The sequence below is a fragment of the Gouania willdenowi genome, chromosome 14 (genome assembly GCF_900634775.1).
Source record: "Gouania willdenowi chromosome 14, fGouWil2.1, whole genome shotgun sequence".
NCBI classification, from domain to species: Eukaryota; Metazoa; Chordata; class Actinopteri; order Blenniiformes; family Gobiesocidae; genus Gouania; species Gouania willdenowi.
In genome coordinates, this window is record NC_041057.1 from 7,984,467 (window position 1) to 8,005,613 (window position 21,147).

At 36.4% G+C, this 21,147-nt stretch overlaps 1 protein-coding gene, 1 long non-coding RNA gene and 4 other non-coding genes across 6 annotated transcripts; 5 read left to right on the top strand and 1 right to left on the bottom strand.

Moving 5' to 3' along the window:
* Positions 1-1,657: 1,657 nt before the first annotated feature.
* Positions 1,658-8,006, bottom strand: rab34b (RAB34, member RAS oncogene family b). Its single transcript, XM_028466874.1, has 11 exons — positions 7,914-8,006; positions 7,384-7,503; positions 6,708-6,799; positions 5,804-5,869; positions 5,593-5,694; positions 4,953-5,017; positions 4,832-4,883; positions 4,388-4,469; positions 4,169-4,259; positions 3,981-4,088; positions 1,658-2,198 (listed from the first exon to the last, which is right to left on the bottom strand). The coding sequence occupies exons 2-11, from the start codon at positions 7,465-7,467 to the stop codon at positions 2,140-2,142; spliced, it is 801 nt and encodes a 266-aa protein (XP_028322675.1). The 5' UTR covers positions 7,468-7,503; positions 7,914-8,006; the 3' UTR covers positions 1,658-2,139.
* Positions 8,007-10,979: 2,973 nt separating this feature from the next.
* Positions 10,980-13,490, top strand: LOC114476055 (uncharacterized). The gene is made up of 7 exons (XR_003675523.1): positions 10,980-11,079; positions 11,877-11,914; positions 12,107-12,151; positions 12,329-12,403; positions 12,590-12,636; positions 12,888-12,921; positions 13,309-13,490. It is a non-coding gene; the product is annotated as an uncharacterized LOC114476055 (long non-coding RNA).
* LOC114476274 (small nucleolar RNA SNORD49) lies at positions 11,953-12,024 on the top strand. Its single transcript, XR_003675555.1, has one exon. It is a non-coding gene; the product is annotated as a small nucleolar RNA SNORD49 (small nucleolar RNA).
* On the top strand, positions 12,443-12,515 carry LOC114476276 (small nucleolar RNA SNORD65). The gene has a single exon (XR_003675557.1). It is a non-coding gene; the product is annotated as a small nucleolar RNA SNORD65 (small nucleolar RNA).
* Positions 12,741-12,819, top strand: LOC114476273 (small nucleolar RNA SNORD49). Its single transcript, XR_003675554.1, has one exon. It is a non-coding gene; the product is annotated as a small nucleolar RNA SNORD49 (small nucleolar RNA).
* LOC114476275 (small nucleolar RNA SNORD65) lies at positions 12,963-13,036 on the top strand. Its single transcript, XR_003675556.1, has one exon. It is a non-coding gene; the product is annotated as a small nucleolar RNA SNORD65 (small nucleolar RNA).
* Positions 13,491-21,147: the final 7,657 nt, after the last annotated feature.

Here is a 21,147-nt window from a genome sequence, read left to right on the forward strand (position 1 = left end):
TCTCTCGGAATCTTTAACACCTCGCTCTTATATCAGTAGTGACGTAAACACACATTTACACAGACACCGATGGTCACAGCTGATTGTATATTATTAAGGATCTCTATTGACGTGTGCTCTGAAGTGTTTGAAATCTGAGCTTCTTCAATAGAAACAAACATTGTTTATGAATGACTTCATGTTTATTTCAGTGAAACGTTGAGAGAAAATCTGTGGATTTCCAAACCGAGGGTCCATTTTATTCAGTTTACGCCTTTTGACCCTTTTTACCTGAGACTTTGCGGGTCTTTGAGTGTTTCGCTGTAGTTATGGCTATTTGGCGCCTTGTCGAGTCTGAACTCACTCACAGCTGTCGACTAAGAAGACCGTCAAACTTTAATCTTTTCTTCTCGTTTATAGTTCTAACTTCGTTCCACTCTAAACTGCCTGCAGGTATTTTATTTGAATAAATCATGAACTCCACACTTGGTCCTGCAAAAGTAGCAGTTTGAGACTTTTTCTTTACGAGTCGTGTGTGCTGTTTTTTCTGTGTGGGTGCTGCTGCTGTTTGTCGTTTCTCAGCACTTTTAGTGGCATGCATGATTTAGTTTTTTGGGGGAAATAACAGACAGAGGTGTTGGTGGCTTTTGCATCTGATTGGTTGTCATCAGTAGTTGATGAGACGAAGTAAGGACTGCGCTGCTGTCTTTTTCTACCTGTCGACCCAAAATAAAGCACTCAGACTACAACTTGTGTGTTTGTGCTGCGTTGGGAGGTATTGACTTTTTTCTTTGCAAACCTGATTTTTTCTCTGATTCTTTTTTCAGTATTTTTCACTATTGCAAAGAAATGATGATGAGAATCATAGTAATAGTTTTTATTGATTAGAATGTTATTATATATTGATATGGTTGGATATTTAATATTCATAACTACAGTTTAAAATAGTATGCAGCCTGTGATGAGAATTATATACATTTTGGTCCACTTTTAGTGAATTTGATTAACCATCTTAAAGTTAAGCTAACACTTCATAATGTTAGGGTAATAAATGCAGAATTTTCAAAGAATTGTAAAATAGCGCATGATAAAATCAACAGCAACATTTAGCAACAAAACACATTTTTAAAAAAACGTATGTGAATTTCTTTACGTTACTTTTGACCAGATTTACAGCAATATTTGACTTTATTTCTCGTAAAAATATAATGTTAAATGTAAATCTAAATGTTAAATAATAATTCTAAATCAATGTTAATTATTCCGTTTAAACGTTAAATAGCTAATCTAAATGTTAAATGAAAATTTAAATGTTAAATAATTTTAAATGTAAATGTTAAATGATAAATGTAAATGTTAAATATTAAATGTAAATGTTAAATGTTAAATATTAAATGTAAATGTTAAATATTAAATGTAAATCTAAATGTAAAATGTTAGATTTAACATTTAGATTTTGATTCAATATTTAGATTTAACATTGACAACATACGTTTATGAGAGAAAAAAAAATATCACAAATGTTCCTGTAAATCTGGTCAAAAATTCGTTTTTTAAACTTTTTTTTTTCTAAATATGAAAAGTTACTTGTTCTCATCTGGACTTTAGCACATAAAACCATGTGTGATCTGAGACATGTCTGATTAATGAGAAAATCCGTTAGTAACGGGAAGCTGGATTCCATCCCTCAGAACAAACTGGCCAGTTTGTAGATCACAAGGATCCTTGTCTGTGTGTGTGAGTGTGTGATGTAAGTTAATGGTCGGCATGTGTATCGAATTAGAAACTGAGAGACACGTGACAGGAGGCCAGTAAGGAAACCACATGCTCATCTGCAGGTTCTGACTTTCAGAGTTGATCCAAAACGGTTTAAAACTTGAAATCTTGAAGTTTTTACCAACTTTAAAATCGTCAGATGCGTCACAAAGCAGTGTCTGTGCGTCTGCTGCTAACCGTGAACATTCTTAGACTTAACAGAATCCATTCAGTCAAACTAACCGCTGGAATCATTCCATGCCATTTGCACAATCCTACAATTAAAACATTGTTCACTCTGTGTCAATTTAAGCGCGTCTCTTTATGATATTTATCCTGAGTCTCAGCATTAGGACAATTAACTTCCTGTTGACTCAGAAAATCACAAGAGTCGTTTGTTTGACTTTAACAGCAGTTGGGTTTCCTCCTTGGGGCCTGATCGGCTACTGATCGCTCTGTGATTCCTGAGGACAGACAAAAAAAGGGCAAAATATGAACTTTTTCTGTAACAATTTAAACATAGATGAATATGATTAAACGCATATTTAGAAACCAAGAAGACAATTATTTTGTAAGGCAGCGTGAACCAGACTTGGGAACAAGTCACTGCTTCTCAAGTCTTGACGCTAAAGTCCCGAGTCAAGACAGTCCAGTCAAAAGTCCTCAACTTTAATTTACAAGTCTTAACGAGTCATGAGTACATACTGTACCACAACTAGTGCTATTTTACAGATCAAATTTATTTAACTGATATAAACCATGAATGACTTGAATAGAGTATATATTTGTCTTGGACCTCCCACATAGACACAACCAGGAAAAAGGCACAGCAGAGGATGTACTTCCTGCGTCAGATAATAATGACTAGGGATGTAACGATTCACTCAACTCCCGATACGATTCAATTCACGATACTGTGTTCACGATACGATTCTCTCACGATTTATTTTACAAAATGGGACTGTAGAAAAATGATGACTGAAAAATATTCCTTTATTTTTTGGGGGAAGAAAACTATTAAAAAAAACTATACTGTTTTCCTTTTATTTTTCATTGTCAAAAGAATCCCTTGATAAACTATTCAAAACAATGCAATTTAACTAAAAATAAATCTTGAATGAAATAAATAAAGAAATAATACAAATGAAGAAGAAGCCTATTCATTTAAATTCTGGTTCTATAGTAAACAATGCAAAACTGCATAATAGTTCTTTTTAAAAGTGCAACTGAAAATGTATTTTGTGCCTTAACAATTGGACTTAAAAAAAAACAAAAAAAAAAAAAAAACAGTCATTTCACTGTTTTTAGGTCTGATATTTGTTTGGACCAGCAGAGGACGCTGGTAACCCAGCGGTCAGTTGGCATGCAGATATCTTGCAGTGAAGAAGAGATGCTATGCGCTAGCAGACAGATCTAATAGAAAAATTTGACTTTTACAGATATTCACATGCTAAAGGGGTAAGGAATCATTTATGAACATGTTTAAAAGTAGAAGGTGGCCAAAAAGAAAGTAGTAGCAGATTCCGCCTACCACCAACACTTCTGGTTAAAAAAATACTACGATTCAATTTTCACAGTATCGATGTGAATCGTGATACCTATGAATCAATTTTTAACTGCCTTACGATTAATCGTTACATCCCTAGTAAAGACATAATCTGACACCATGCTTTTATAAACAAATAAATCCAGCATCTTTTTAGATTTCAAAATATTCCCAGTTCCTCTGTTAACCAAACAAACAATAATCATACTGGGAAGTAAAACGAGATATAATTTTTCCAAATCTTTTATTATGATTAGAAATTTATGTTTTGAGGGAATTCCGATTTATTGTTTGGTTTTTGATCGTCAATGTTGTGTATTGTGTTTTTATCCAGGAGTTTTTTTTAATTAACAATTAAAAACACCACAAAACAGTCACATATTTTCATGTGTACTATTAGAATATTTTAACAAACTTTATATGGTCGGTTTACATTCAAATATCACGTCCCAGGAGCTCTGTCGTAAAGATTGTGAGTGAAGGAAGTGACGTAGTCTACGCGCATGCGTTGAAAGGATCCGAAACGATCAGGCCCGCGAAAGGATTGAGCACTGACAGGGACCTCGTTGCAAGTCCTTCACAATTTTGTCAAGTCGAGTCAAAAGTCATGTAACTCACGTCCAAGTCATATACAGTATCTCAAGTCCACACCTCTGGCGTGAACATTAATCAGCCTGTTCCCTACGTGAAGTCGACTCACTGATGACATCACCAACATGCCTCGGCCCAGTCTTCTCCAGCTCAGACAAAACGTTTGCCTCGAAGGTCAACGAAGCCACACGGAAGAAGAACTGTCTGACCCCGTCTCCTGGAAACACCAGCAGACATAGTAAAGGGGAGTTTATGGGAAGACGGAAACAAAACGACAACCGAGGACTTTATCCTTACCTGACTTAGCGGACACGGCCCAGTACTCAGCTTTGATTTCCTCTGAGAGTCGAATGGCTTCTCGTTCAGTCTGAGCCAACTGCTCAGGAGACTGAGGAGGGAATATAAATACAGATCATTTCTAAATTAATATTCTTCTTCTAATTCCGAGCCAATTGTTGCAGAACAGAGTGGCACAATGATCCACCAAGTTAAGAAACATCTGCAGGTTTCACCTACACTCAGATCTTTCTTGGTACCGACGAGGAACAGTAACACACTGGATGGGTCATTTTCCTTCATAGCATCCTCCAGCCACTGCCTACACACACACACATACACACACACACAAGCATTGTTTCAGGGCCTTTTCTGTTGAAAGTGTTTATTCATACGGGTTGCCGTACGGACAACCCCCCGGTGCTATTGGTACGTTTACCGAAGTACACGTACGTAGCGTCTTAGGGTTAGGGTTAGGTAATAACCCTATATCGCAACAATTTTTAGGGTCAGGGTTAGGATTATGGTTAGGTTTAGTCTTAGTCACGTGACCTAAACAGGCCAATGAGGGGCGCTGCGTATGGATAGAATGTTGGTATATTGATACGGCAACCGTACGGATAGCCACTGCCTTTTCGGTTAATGCTGCTTATTCAGAGTATATATACAGTATATATTTCTTACCTTGCATGTGTTAATGAGCTCACGCTGCTCAGGTCAAACACAACTATAATGGCTGAAGATAGAAAAAAAGCTGTGAGAAATGGAAGCTGTCTGTAGAGCAGGGCATAGATCTATTCATCACCTTGTGCTCCTCTGTAATAAGTGGAGGCGATGCATTTGAACCTCTCCTGTCCTGCTGTGTCCCACCTACAGCAAAACACATCACATTACAGACAACACAAATCTGGATTCTGGATTACTATACACAGCTGTCATTCTAGCATTTATTTTACTGAAATTTGTAAACGTGGTTTTATTGTTTAAAATTGTTCTAGACAAGTGGTTCCCAAACTTTTTTAGCTGCGGCCCTTTAAGACTGAGAAATCCCCCCACCATAGGATGATTTTTTTTTTCATTTTATTTTAAAAAGTAAGAAAGAAAAAAACTTTCTTCAAGAAGTATGTGCTTTTTTGAAAAACATTTAAATCTTGAATATTCTTCTTTAAATCTCATGAAAATAACTATTAACTTTAGAACAATAATAAAGCTCTTTATTATTAAAGTAGAAAGAAAATAAAAACTATTTTTCAAGCTCAAAGTTCAGCAACTTTAAGATGCTGACCCCCGACCTCTCCCCCTATCATGATGTCACGCCCCCCAGTTTGGGAACCACTGATCTAGACTGACATGTTCACACACTTTGGACAAATATAGATCAAAGGCTAATGTATTAGTTGTATATGTGAGCTGTGTTTGTCTGTGTGGTTTTGGGAGGAACTCACAGCTGTAAACTGAAGGGAACTCCAAGCACCTCGAAACGCTCCATCTCAAAATCTACACCAATGGTGGCTTTGTATTTCCTCTCAAAAGACTCTTTGCAGAAGCTGCAAACAAGAAGGCGACAAGTGCACCGAGAAGCGTGCAGCTAAAAGTTGTGTCTTGGTCCAAATTTGTAAAAACAGAATTCATTTAGTATTGGTGGTTGTCTCTTACCGGCTGATTAAACACGTCTTTCCAACGGCAACATCTCCCACAACGATGACTTTGGCAACATTAAAGCTGTCAACAAAATGACCATCAGTCACAACTTTAAATAACAGCAACAAAACAGCAAAAAAATGAACAATAAAGAGAAAAAGTTTTCCATAAAGTATGAATGTATTGAACAAAGTGATAAGTCCAACACAATCTACTGGTAGATCGAGCCCTGGTTGTTTTTACTCTCTACTTTGTAACTGTGTGGCTCAATGCATGCTTATGCTGTACAAATATTGTAATCTAATTAGAATTAGAGTTCATCTGACTTCAGTGATAGTTTTGCATTCACGTGTCGATCCCAACCGCTCAAAAACAAGGAAGATTCAAAACTTTATTATAAGCAAGAAGAGCCAACTGTTTTTTTTCTTTTCTTTTCCCATTCAGGACTACAGAGATAGGGCATTACTAATTTGGTTCAAACGTATAAGTATTGACTGAATGCTGATTATTAGCCGGGTTCTATTTGTGACTAAAATAACTGTGACCCAAAAAACATCAACGATGACAAAGACTGTCTGTGTAGCCCAGGGCTGACACTTATTAATCCTCTGGCTCTTCTTTGATGTCCAAAGATCTTCAAAGAGAACATCAAAACACAACTTTTACCTCATGCTTTCTCACCATATTCTAAAGGTTTGTGTGGTTATGAAAAAATCTTAAGCATAATTTTGTCCACAACTTACAACTTCTGTTTATGCAATGAGTTACAGTTGTTGATGCAGTCAGACGTGACAACATGAAACTCTGCCTGAAGGAATTCATTGTATTTGACTCAATAACACATACAGTCGGTCAGTGTGTGGCAGTGGGATGACCAGCAGCGTGTGTTTTACCATTGATACACATTCAGTGGTCTTACCTTAAGGAACCAGCCTTCTGAACCTGGCAGACAGCCCTCACCTGAGGGTGGAAAGTGTCCTTAGTGTGGAGAGCCGCATTAGGACTGAAACACTGCAGGAAACAAGAGACAGGGAAAGGATGGATGGATGGATGGGTGGATAGATGGATGGATGATTGATGATGGATAGATGATGGATGGATGGATGGATGGATGGATGGATGGATGGATGGATGGATGGATGGAGAGATATATGGATGGATGGATGGATGGAAGGGTGGATAGATGGATGGATGATTGATGATGGATGGATGGATGGATGGATGGATGGATGGATGGATATATGGGTGGGTGGATGGATGGATGGATGGATGGATGGATGGATGGATGGAAGGATGGTAGATGGATAGATATATGGATGGGTGGATAGATCGATGGATGGATGGATGGATGGATGGATGGATGGATGACTGGACAGATAAATAGTTAGATAGATAGATAGATAGATAGATAGATAGATAGATAGATAGATAGATAGATAGATAGATAGACAGACAGACAGACAGATGGATAGATGGATGGATGATGGATAGATGAACGATAGATTGATGGATTGGTGTGTGTGTGTGTGTGTGTGTGTGTGTGTGTGCGTGCGTGCGTGCGTGCGTGTGTGTGTGTGTGTGTGTGTGTGTGTTACTTTTGGGAGCTGTGCAATGACACGGTCCTTCTTCACAGGTGGTAACATAATGCTGCAGTTTGTCACTTCACACACACTTTTCATTTACACCTTGTTTCACGAGGTTTCCCTTCATTCATTCTATAACACAAACACATCACTATCAATGCACACAACATATCCAACAGTATAAAATGACAATAAATCAACTTGATAAGACAAAACTAATCCAAGATGTAAGTTATTACGATCTTGAATGTGATCAGATCAGATTTAAGATGAGAGTGCAAAACATGTGACTTGTGAAAAGTGCTGTAGTAGGCTATATACAGAGTTTCAAATAGATTATTATTATTGTTTTTTTTTTTTTTTTTTTTTTACTTTTATTGCACAATCAAAGAAAACCAACATGAATAAACAAAACTGATCTATTGTATTTCTGGGGTGTTTGAATCAGATCAATTGCAGTCGAATGATGATTGTCCGCAAAGGTGTAAAAAAATAAAAAATAAACAAAGTCTAATAAAACTCATAAGAAGAGGTGGACTTACCTGAATTTGATGGAAGATTAAGGTCTGGGAATTATGAAGAATAAATGAAGTAAAGAAAAAAAGAACGCGACGCTCTCAATGATGAAGTCAATCTCCTCAGTTTGTGCTTCTAGCATCACCCATTATCAAGCACACGCGCACAAGCTTGGCCATGTAATATGAATGAGCCATAAGTGAAACAGCGACTCTCTGTGGCCACGGGCTGTAACAGCAGATTTTGTCTACATCAGCCTCATAGACTTTAAATGCTATTTAAATTCTTAAGCTTTAATCTATTTAACAACTAACGTATTTACACATATTTATTTAAATATCCATCCCACAAAAAAATTCCCAACAAAGCAATATATTCAAATTATCAAATAGAACAAAAGTTTCTGATGACAATTATAGAACATTTTAACTTATTTATCTCAATCTGGAGGAAAACAATAAATCCCTCTGTCGTGCCTCCTGCCACTTCGAAAGGATACGTACTTTTTTTTATTTTATTGAAAAATACAAGTTATTTATTTATTTTTAAATGTAAATTATGGATTTCTTTTAAATGTAGTTTCTAATAAATAAATAAATAAATAAATAAAAATGTAAGTCCACTGTCTATCAATCAATCAATCAATCTTTATTTGTATAGCGCCAAATCATAACCAATTGTATCTCAAGGCACTTTACAGTAGAGCAGTCTTAAGGACGGACTCTTCATTTTATGGATACACACATATGCATATATACGTATATACACATACATATGTATCCCACACCCAACATGAATTCATCATGGCGGCAAGGAAAACCTTCTGTTAAGCAGCAGGAACCTTGTGTGGATCCCATTCCTATGATGAACAGCCATCCACGTTATGCTGTGTTGGGTGTGTGCAGAGAAAAGGGTGGAGACAGAGCCGCTGAGTCTCTGTAACTCCACACTGAGGATCCCACGGACCTGCAAGACAAAAGCCAGAAGGAGTACAGGAGCAAACACACAAGGGAAGAAGCAGACATAGAGGGAGTGTTTGAAAGAGGAATGGGACCCTCTCCGGTCCCTCTCTAACCTAAATGACCTCTCTCTTAACGCCCTCTCCAACCTCTCTCCAACCGAGCATGCCAGCCCCCCCCCCCCCCGGCAGTCTATGCCTATTGCATCTTAATTATGAGCTATGAGCTGGTTCCTAACTAAAAGCTTTATCAAAGAGGAATGTTTTGAGCCTAACCTTAAAGGTAGAGAGGGTGTCTGCCCCCCGAACCGTGGTTGGTAGATGGTTCCAGAGAAGTGGGGCCTGATAACTGAAAGCTCTTCCTCCTATACTACTTTTAGAGATGAATGGAACAACGAGTAGTCCAGCATTTTGAGAGCGTAGTGTTCTGGGGGGATTGTATGGCACTACAAGCTCCTTGAGATAGACTGGTGCCTGTCCATTTAGGGCTTTATAAGTGAGAAGAAGAATCTTGAATTCTATTCTATATTTTATGGGAAGCCAATGCAGAGAGGCTAATACAGGAGTAATGTGATCTCTTCTCCTAGTTTTAGTCAGTACACGTGCTGCAGCATTTTGAACCAGCTGAAGTGTCTTAAGCGACTTGCTCGGGCAGCCTGCTAAAAGAGAATTACAATAATCCAGTCTAGAGGTAACAAAAGCATGGACTAGTTTTCGGCGTCGCCCTGAGACAGGATAGATCTGATTTTAGCAATGTTACGGAGATGAAAGAAGGCAGTTCTTGAAGTTTGTTTTATGTGAGAGTTGAAGGATAAGTCCTGATCAAATAGAACCCCAAGGTTTCTAACAGTTGTGCTTTGTGCCAGAGTAATGCCATCTAGGGCAGTTAGGCTAGCATAGGTTTCTCTAAGGTGTCGCGGGCCCAGTACAATGACCTCAGTCTTGTCTGAGTTGAGAAGAAGAAAATTTTGGTCCATACAGGCCCTAATGTCCTTTAGACAGGCCTCAAGTTTAGATAGCTGATTTGTCTCACCTGGCTTCATTGATACATACAGTTGGGTATCATCAGCATAGCAGTGGAAGTTAACAGAGTATTTTCTCATAACATTACCAAGGGGGATCATATAGATACAGAAGAGGATTGGACCTAGCACAGAGCCCTGAGGAACCCCGTAGCTTACTTTAGTGTACACAGAAGACTTATTATTCACGTGTACAAACTGGTACCTATCAGATAGGTAGGACTTAAACCAGTTTAGGGCAGTCCCTGTGATTCCAAGTAATTTCTCTAATCTCTCTAGTAGAATATAGTGATCTATAGTGTCAAAAGCTGCACTAAGATCTAATAAAACCAGCACTGACAGTCGTCCTTCATCTGAAGCCCAGAGTAGATCATTAGTTACTTTAACTAAAGCAGTCTCTGTGCTGTGTTGAGCTCTAAAGCCTGACTGGAAGTCCTCGAACAGGCTGTTGTTTTGAAGAAATTCACAGAGCTGAGCTGCCACAACTTTCTCAAGAATCTTTGAAATAAAAGGATTGTCTATGAAAATTTTACGTTTTGGAATTGTCCTCTGAATTAAGAGAGATGTTGAATTATTACTCAATGTTATATTTTATAAATTGTTTAAGATAAAACATGAAATCCAGCCCCTTCCACTACAAAAATCAAGTTGTACTTTTTCACCGGGTATTAAATTATTTACGTATAAAATAATAAACACCTTTATCATTTTAAGTTTCATGTAATTGTTTTTCCTAAATAATCTTCCTCATAAACCAGACATATGTGGAATTCTTATTCAATAGTATGTTTTCTGTATTCATTATTGCAAATAATTAAACCCAATCTGCTCCTCTACAAAAAAGAAAATATACGTTTTCACTGTCTATATATTGGAATGTAATAAATAATTTATGTTAATAAACATCCTTTGGTCCCTCATATCTTTTTCAGTTCGCCTATGAGAGATTGTATTTTTTTTCAACTTGTCATTAAAGAAAAAATATATTATATATTTTTCTGTTTTGTGTAACTTTTTGCTTCCGGTACAGCAGGGGCGGGCTGTAGAGTCTTATATCTGTTACGTACTTCCGGTCTCGCCAGGCTATAAAAGTTTCCGCCCGCACGCGATTCTGTCTTTCTTCTGCTTCCGTTCAGTGAGCAGCAGTGTAGAAACATGGACGAAAAACGCAATAACCTGCTCCCTCAGTTCTCTAGTATGAGAATGATAAATGTAAGTGTGTCCTTTGTTTTATTTATTTATTTTTTGTTACCACGACATATACAAAATTAAACGTTATTACGGAGCTTTGTCGACCTGAGTGCATGCACGTGGAGTGGCCTAGCAAAGCGTGGCTATCACTAATCAGAGTTATCAATAACTTTAGCTCTTAACACAAAGTTTTAATCAGTATGTACACGATTGTACGCTGGAATCCACAATTCTTTGGTTTTGTAGTTTTCTTTTTGTTTTAAACTTTTTTTTAATACATTTGTAGACAATTAAAATTGAATGCTCATTCTTATATATATATATTAGAAACAAATATGACTATCAATAAAATCCGTTATCACAATAAACAAACGGTCATACCTATAACTATAGTGAAAAATTGTAAAAATTAGATTGATTTGATTCTAAAGTTAAAATAAATATTAAATGCACAAGAGTAAGTGGGTAAAAATACAAAAAAGGACATTGATTACGACAATAGAAAAACAACCTAACAAAGATTAGCATCGTTTAAAAGAAACAAGGGTATTACATGAAGTTGTATTCAAAAACAGCAAATGTAGAAAGTTTTTTTTTTTTTTTTTTTTTTTTTTTTTTTTTTTTTTTTTTAAAAAAAAAAAGGCAGACCGTGATGGGAATAGGATTTATGTATAGTGTTTGGCTATAATGTTTAACATACTTATCAGGAATAACATCCTGTGCTGTATTTGCCAAGTCTTTGCAATAGTTTTAGCTGAACATCTTTTGGATTTGTTGACCTTCATGTTTATGTTTAACCTTCTGAATTTTCCTCATAGGTGCAGATCCACAACAGAAGGCTCTCTAACATTGAAAGGTGAGTAATGATATTAAAGTGGTATTGTTCATACTGCGGTCAGTGATGAAAACTGTGAATAGGAAGTGCCGTCTGATGCGATAACTGACGAGGTTTCTCACTCACTGTTCTGAGTCTCCTTAACCGAGACGCTCTGTGAGATGGGTCTTATTCCACATATAATAATTTTTGTGTTTGATTTTTGTTACGCAGGATTTCAGATCATCGTTGACTATGCTGAGGAAAAAAGAGGCGATGGTATGTGTTTGTCAATATTATCTATTTCCAGTAAAATATTACATTTTTTAAAAATAATGGAAAATGAATTAAACGTAAAGCTTATAATGTATCACTCATGCTGATAAGGTTCTAATTGCATAATGACAGGCTGTCCTTGTGCTGTAATGTTGACTTAATTTCAACCTGTTCTTGCAGCTCTAAGGTGATAATTTGCAGCACTGCATCTATGGCGGCTGAAGGCATTGACTGATGCAGCTTCATCCTGTGCAGGTATAATTTGTTTAATTAATGCAAACCTACTTCATTTGGTTGTGATGAAACCTAAACTAATAAGCTGGAATTACCGTCAGATTGTTCAGTGGTGATCATTGGTTTTCTGAACTGAAACATAATTCCAAAATCATGTTGACTTCTCTCTACTTTTATTTCTCTAAATCTAAAATTGTCATTTTTCAGGTGTTCAAGCAGCAAAAACAAATCTGATCAAAGTGCAGCCACTGCTGGTGAGTATTTTAATATTTGTGTGGGATGTATTTACATATAAATGTATAACGCACACATTTAGCCCTAAAATAACTTTTCAGCCATGCTAATTGTAATTCAATTCTTCAATGATGAAAATTTGGAATAGGAAGTGCCGTCAGATGCGAAAACTGACGATTTTTTTCTCATCCATTTTTCTGAGTCCCAAACAGATTTCTCTTTATTTTTTACTGTTTGCGGGTTTTTTTCTCAACCTTTCCTTCTTTTTCAGGATGATTCCAGTCAAGTCGATCTCCTTTAATCCGGTAGGTTGTGGGTTCTTGTTTGACTCCTGTGCTGCTGTTGGTTGTGATGAAGCCTAAACTGAAATAGCTGGAATTACCGGCAGATTGTTCAGTGGTGACTCTCGGTTTTCTGAACCAACGATGGCAGCATCGTATACAGCTTAAATTTTTATATTTGTACCAAGAGGTGAAATTGCTTTGCAAACGATACAGCAGATATACATAAAATGTGAAATAAATTAATAAGCATAATTAAAACTAAAAAAAACATGCAAACACTGCATTAACACACAAACATGCTTATTTTTCAAAGAACTGCGAAGAGAGGTTTAAGAATTAAACTGCGAACTGACTCTTTATCCTGTTAATCAATTAAATCACTAATGCAGTTTTGTTTTTCTCTTGAAGGTGGTGACTAACCTCGATGTCGGCGTCATGATTTTTGAGAAGAAAGCTTCAGACTAAGACCAAGACTTCATTTAACAAGTGCTCAGGATTTATTTTTGTTACTTCAGATACAGATTTTAAAGTGATTTTACCTGTAAGTGATATAAAATGAACTAAAACACAATAAAAAACTAATTTGTTTACGTTTTGTTTTTTGGTGGTTTGTACATTTATGATCTATGACAGGCAGCATAATCTGTGCTTTGATGTCATGCACGGTGCATTCAAAATCTGTCTTGTGACCTGTGGGGGCAGTAATGCACCTTTGCTACATCTAAAGCAAGAGAAATGGGGAAAAAAGTGAATTTTAGTTGTAGTTTCAATTTGTGGAAGAAGTTAACAGTTAAAAAACATGGCTGTGTAGTTGCAGTGTGTTAATGCATACTTGGTCAGGCTGTGTTTGCACTATTTCTACTTTGTTTGGTTTTGCACTTAAAAAAAGAAATAATATAATTTTTTATTTTAACTTTTATAAGTTTGGTTTCAATTTGTGGAAGAAGTTTATTAAAAGCTCATGTTTAAAGCATGTGAAGACTTATATTAAAACACTTTCAAATGCATGTGCAACTTGATTCTATTAGTGGTGAGCTGACTGTATCGTCACACCCCTAGTTTTAAGATTAAGTGAAAAACCAAAAAATGACTAGTTCTTGGCTAGCTTTTTCAACTTTTAATGTACAGTGTAGTTTCTTATCTTTAGGCCTTTGTCATAATGGTACTTGTGTTCATGATCTCTAAAATACAGATTTAAACTGCTGTGATTCTATGTGATTGTATGCCTTGCATTTCTTTGTATTCTGATGCAGATCAGAGGAGCAGTACCACCAATGACAGGAGTGGTGTTTATCCCATTTTGGTTTCCATATTTCTAATATATATGAAGACAATTGAAGGCTTTATTTTTTCAGCCACAAGCTGGTGTTTGTACATTGAACATCTGAGGTACGATAGCTACAATTTACATTTTTGTGTTAAGGGTTAACATTACAGAGTGCAGACTGACACATTCTAAACTGGAAGTTGACAATCTGCAGTCAAGGGTAGAACATGCAAACTGCACATCTCAACTTAAACTGACTCTTTGACTGGATGTTGGACTTTTTTATATATATATACACATTGTCTAAAATCTGCATCAGACCAAACCCCTCATCTTGGTTCAGTATTTCTACTGTCGTACACTCTTCAAATTATGTTTTGCTCCATTTGTTTTTATCCATTGCGTACAGTACATTGTGCCAACTATGGCCCACTCAAAGTCCTATATAAATGACGTTCAGTTGACTTAAGCAGTTTGATTGCAGTTTAAAAAATGCATGATTTTTGCAGGATTTTAATGTAACCAAATGTACTAATGAGAATATTTTTTTCAAAGAAAATGTTAGATATAAATGTTACAGTGAAATGTATTTTTTGGCCAGCCTGTTGCTCAATATCTTTCTACAGGACTTGACTCTGCTTGAGAAATGTCTCAAATTCTGTTAAACTCTGAGCTGTCATCACGTCTGTGATGTGACAGTCACCGCAGGTTTAAAACCAGTCTAAGTGCAGCCGCAGGGAGAAATCAATGTACAATCTGCTTCTACCAGTTCACGCGCCTAAAGCCAGAAAGAGCTTGAATATCATAAATGTGAGGAAACAACTTATGGCTGAGCTTTGCTATTTCTCACTGAAATCTTTGTTTCTTTAACAGAAAACATTCAAACTAAATATATTTCGTCCTCTCCAATGTGATATTCTTATGCACATGAGCATTGTTTATCATCCTTCTCAGTGAGTTTTGATTAAAGTTACTGTACTTAGATTATCATACAGGGCATTTGCCTTAGTGTAGCAATATACGGAGTACATTAAAATGACTGCTTTCACACCTTGTTTTCCAGCCTTTGAACATATTTAATAAACTCATCGGTGGACAGTAACCCAGTAGTATTTTTGAATATCTGTATTTGATTTGTAATTGGACCTAATAATTTACATTTTCGGAATGAAGTTGAATTTAGTTTTTAGTTTTATTTTTAGAGTAGGATTTGCTTTGGTCAATTTTAAAACCGTGCCTAACATTTCAAACCATTGTTGGTTTAAATTTAATGTGCTTGAATTTGTCAAAGAAGTTCATTCCACTTCCACAAAATGTAATCAGCAACTTTCAGTGGGAATGAATCATTTTAGAACTTGTTCCATTTTGTATCATCGAAAAAGTAAAGTTAGAAAACTGTGGAAAACTGGTCTAAATCAGTCAATAAGTCATTCATCATGGGAGGAAAAGAACCTCAGTCGAGCAGACTGGTGACATACTGTGGCGGGTCCTGCATGTTGTGTATGTACAGAATGTGTACTTTGCAGTGTGTGTGTGCCTTGTTTAGCAGGTGTTTGCCCCAAAGGCAGCTCTTATATTGACTTGGAACAACATCTGACAGATTTCCAAACACTTTGCTGGTTACATGTGAACAAAGATCATTGGAAAAACGGTAAAAACCAAACCAAAAACAGCAATTAAAGTGTTAGAAAAATGTATATGTGGACATTTTGTACAATTAATTCTCTATTTTGTTTATTTACACAGAAGCAGGTAATCCTCACATTCACTGATTAATGTGCCTAAGTTTGCACTTCCACATATAACTGATATATACATACATATACAGTAGGCACGGCACTGACAATATCCTAGCAATACATGACAGATATCATTCCCTGCAGGATCTCTGCAAGGGAATGAGGATTTTAACATTTTGTGACTGTCATGTGATCCAGGCACAGGAATATAGCAAGTCCTTTCAAATATTGTGGATTATCATGGAATTCAACAATTTAAAAGGACTGAGATATCAACAAATTAATTATTTTGTCATTTGCCCAAAAAATACACGTTATTTCAGGAATTTTTATTTTCTCTCGCAGGCTGATTTGGATGCGCTAAAGACTTGAGTTTGACACGCATGCATTGTGAAATGTTAATCCACATGACTTTAAGTATAGGCTTCATTTTTCTGCAAGAATTTGTTTTTTTGAGCTTAAAAGAATGTGACATCTTGTTTTAAGTGTCACTGCATGATGAACACAAATTCAAACTGACATTTGAGGAAAAAAACAAAATTTAGGTCAGAATTAAACTTTTCGATTAGAGATACCTCATAATACATAAAGCAGAGATGGGCCACTTGCAGTTTAAAAAAAAATCATACAATCATATGACTGTGACTGTATGATCCGAGGGCCACGTTATCAGGATTTAGATTTGTTTGTGGAGTAATCTGAGCTTTAACACAGAAAAGAACAAAGGGTTTTGTGTTAATGTATTGCCTATCTGACTGGTTTGGTTGTTTTTGCTGAGGTTTTAATGATTTTGTGTTTTTAGAGTAATTTTGTGATTTTTGTTGTCGAGTTGTGCACTTTTTTGGAGTCATTTTCTGTAATTTTTGTTTTGTGTATTCTTGCTGTTTAGTGTATTTTTCTGTCATTTTGTGTTATTTTGTTGCCATTTTTTCAGTATGTGTTTGTTGTGTCTTTTGTCACTTTGTGTATTTTATGACCTATTGCGTGTATTTTTGGAATCTTTTTCTATGTTATCGGTGTTAATTTGTGTCTAAAAAAAAATCTTTTATTTTAATAACTTTATTTTTTAACAAGATGTCACCTGAGGCACATGAACTTATCTATAAGCTTTAGAGTTCATCCCCTGTGCTTGAAAAATGTGTGGGAAACCTGTCTCGCTGTCGATTTTATTGCATTTTTGTTATGAGAACAAAGAACATTTTCAGCAGGAATTTGCCTCAGTGGCAGCTCAAACTTTGACACGACAATGTCTTAAAAAAATTGTTTTATCTTCAAAAAAGAATCTCTCAAGGTAGAGAATGAAGAGACACCAAAAAAAAGCATTGTAAAAAGCCTTCAAAGCATTAGATGCTGATTGAACCATCAGGAACCATCTCCTCACCTCTAAATTGCTATAGTTTGTTTATTCTTTCCTCTCAAAGTAAATCCAGGGTTGATGCTTCTTGGCTGGGCTACAAAAGCATACAATATTTACTTTATTATGCAACCATGCCAGTGCATTTGGTATGTTGACATCTGCTCTGCACACATCCATCTCCAAACCCTGTGGTTTTAATGCTGTAAACAAAGCTTGTAAGTATAGAGTCGTTGCATTATTCTGTAGGAATTTGTCCCGCGGCCAGAACTTTCTTTTGACTTAAAAAAAAAAAAAAAAAACTGGATCTAAAACCTGTTATTACTGTTGGTTGTATAGGCAAATTCTAACATGTCAGTGGAAGATTATAAAAAAAAGAAAATAGGTATTTTTGTGTGTTTGTGTTGTGCCATGGGTTTGTGCTTTAGTGGTGGTAATAGAATGTAATGTAATCATTGTAGTTCGATAGTCTGTGTGATAGGGCTGCTGGGCAATATATCGTGATTCAAGATATATCCAGTTTTCTATTTTGACTTTGTAAAAATGACTTGTTTCTATTTATACAATTACACAGTACAAATCACATTATACAAGTATTTCATAATATTCATAGAGGACAGTCATACAGTGTGCTGTTTGAAATATCCTAAGATATATAATTATAGCTTATTTTGTATTGAAATATTCATTTTAGGAGTCGCCGCTTTCATTACTTCCCAGAACAGCATGAACAGCAGAGTTAGGTGATCACTGAGTGCATCCTAATTTAACCCAAACCTTCCCCTAAACAAGCTAAACTACAGAACTCACTCACACATGCTGTCCTTAGAGGAGAAAAAAGGAAAAAGAGGCACATTTTGTGCAGCTGTTTGTTAATAAATGTGCCTGGGTGGCATTTTTCATCAGCAAATTTAACCCAGAATTGTCTTAAGACTTTATTTAGTAAATAAATATCAAGATTAATATTGTATATTGCCATTTTGAGAAAAAAATTTAAGATATTAGTTTTTGTGCATATTACCCAGCCCAGATCAGTTTGACCTGATCAGAAAAACCCTGTCATTTTTTTAAAAGGAAAATGCAATTTTGATATTACGTTCACTTAGTTTGAACACTTTCACAAATAAATAGCTGTTTCCATCATTTAATCTATTTATTCAAGGATATCTGGAGCTGAACCATGTGACGATTTGATAAATGATTGATCTTTGTGGGCAACGTCATCCAACATTGAGATTGAAAACCCTGCTGTAATTATAGTTGGACAAATTTGTTGAAATCGACCAAAAATCACCACATTATACCTTGACCTTTGCACCCTGCAATTCAATTCAACTTTATTTATAATGCGCAAATTACAACAAAGTCATTTCAAAGCGCTAAACAAAAAATTGTCCATAGTAAGAAAGAAAGAACCCAACCAGATCCACATGAACAAGCATTTAGCGACAGTGGGAAGAAAAAACTCCCTTTTTTATAGGAAGAAATCTCCAGCGGAACCAGGTTCAGAGGTCAAAGCAATCCGCTTTGACTGGTTGGGGTTAGTGAACAATAGGGCAGAATAGCATAGAAGGATAGTCCATCCAAGTGTCCCAGACTAGTTGAGCCGTGAACCATTGATCAAGAACCAAGACACCTGAAACAGAAAAGAGAGCCCTTGGAGGGCGAGGAGAAGGCACAGACTGCAGGAAAAACTTACTACGATACACTCGTTCCTAGAGGCTAGGTTCATATTAAACGTCTTGCGGCATCCTCTATGCTCTGAAATGCTACCACCACAGATGAGGTTTTGTCTTGTACTGTACCATCAATCAGCTCATGTTGTGCACTCTATTGTGTGCAGATGGACGTTAATCACAATAATGAAGCTCTCACACTTTGACTGAATTTTTACTCATTTTTTATATTCACTGTAAAGTTCAGTGTTTGTTAAATTAGAATGAAGTTACACAGTATTCAAAGAAAAGCTGTTATCTTGGTGACTTGTTGTGGTTATGTAACATTACCTTTGGGGCAACCAATCGAATGTACAGTACAGCATAGACCTGAATGGTCCCAGGGCATGTGTAAACCTGAGCACATCACAGTAAAACAGACAAAGGAGGTCTTATATATATTTAGTAAACTGTCAGGACTTGTAGAAAGATGTCACATCATGCATGTGTACGTGCGCCTGTACCGTGAGAGTAGGATGTATAGAAGAACTCTTTGGCCCGCTCAACTGCCTCTGGCTCATCTCTGATATTTATGATTAAAATGAATGATGAAATAGATGCTTTATTCTTGCATGTCTGAATTAAATCAATGACGCTGAGCTCAGGCATATTTAGAGCAAATCAGTTATTGATGATCTGCCCAGGATTGTCGTTTTCTTTCTTTACACCTCGTGCACAACTGATCACTAAGTCACAGTCACCTTTACATTCCTTAAGCAGTCTGCATTGTATCTAATGCCTGAACCCATTTCTATAAGCATATTTCTAAAGATTTTGGTGCCATTATTCTAAAGTCAAGCCTTCACTTACATGTAATTTATTCATCATGTTGCTCGTTGTGACATTATTTCACAGAAAAAAATCTCCGCCGTGAGCATGTTGTAGGATTTCCAGCGTCACACAAAAGAGACATCGTTTGACAAATGAAAGTTAAACAGTATTATCATTCTTATTATTGTTATTGCAAAACAATTAATACAAGTAGAAATACACAGACACACACAACAAATGACTATATATATATATATATATATATATATATATATATATATATATATATATATATATATATATATATATACGTCCGCTTCACAGCAAGAAGGTCCTGGGTTCAAGCCCTGGGGCGGACACTTGTTTGCATGTTTGCAGGTTCTCCCGGTGCTTGCTTGAATTTTCTCCGGCTTCCACCCACAAACATGACTGTGTCGGTTGATAGGAGTCTCTAAATTGCCTGTAGGAATGAATGTGAGTGTGAGTCGTTGTCTGTCTGTGTGTTGCCCTGCAATGGACTGGCGCCCTGTCCAGGGTGTACCCCCTGCCTAAAGCCCATTGAGAGCAGGAGATATGCACCAGCAGACCCCCGCGACCTTGAAAAAAAGAGCAGATGAATGAGCTACAAAAACATTTTTGAAAAGCCTGTCATTGGAAGGAACCATTATTACATTTAAACAGAATATTGAGAACCAGGTTTTGCGAAGGTACGACTTTTGTGTGCACCTTATGCTTGTTTTGTGGCCACAAAATGGTGTTTGCGTGCGCATGTCATAGCTAATCCGTGTCTTTACCATGTCCTGTCTGGGGCTCCGTAGTAAATTAATCAGATAAATCAAAAATACCGGAAGCTGAATATGAAAGGTCACAAGCAAATGTTTGTTCTCTGTATGTGTGAAAAAGGTGGATGTGCAGACTCATAGAGCAATGCATTTAAGCAATATTACACTATGAACACTGAAATATCAGCACAACTGCACGACCTTGAGTGTGATAATCCTTTTAAACAGTTTTACAAGCGCATTTTATTAGTTAACAGTATTAAACGACAAGAGATTATGATTTGTTTATTTAATCATTTATTTGCCTCCGCCAGCACAAATAGGTTCACGACTGGAAGGAAGACAAGACTGTTGCCAGGTAACACACAAACATGTCCTGATTGAAAGTTAAATAACGGTCTGTACAGCGGAGTGATAATGTCTGTAAAAAGTCCCAGTGTAGTTGTTACTCTATATCAGCACTAATGGAATGTCTGTTGTCCATTAAAATTGCATGGTTGCAACTAACATTAATACACTAAGATCCATGTCTGTCACACAATATTTGATATATTCAGAGCACTTTTTGCAGCAGTGAAAGGACATGACTATTGCAGTCACGTTAACTACACATATTTGC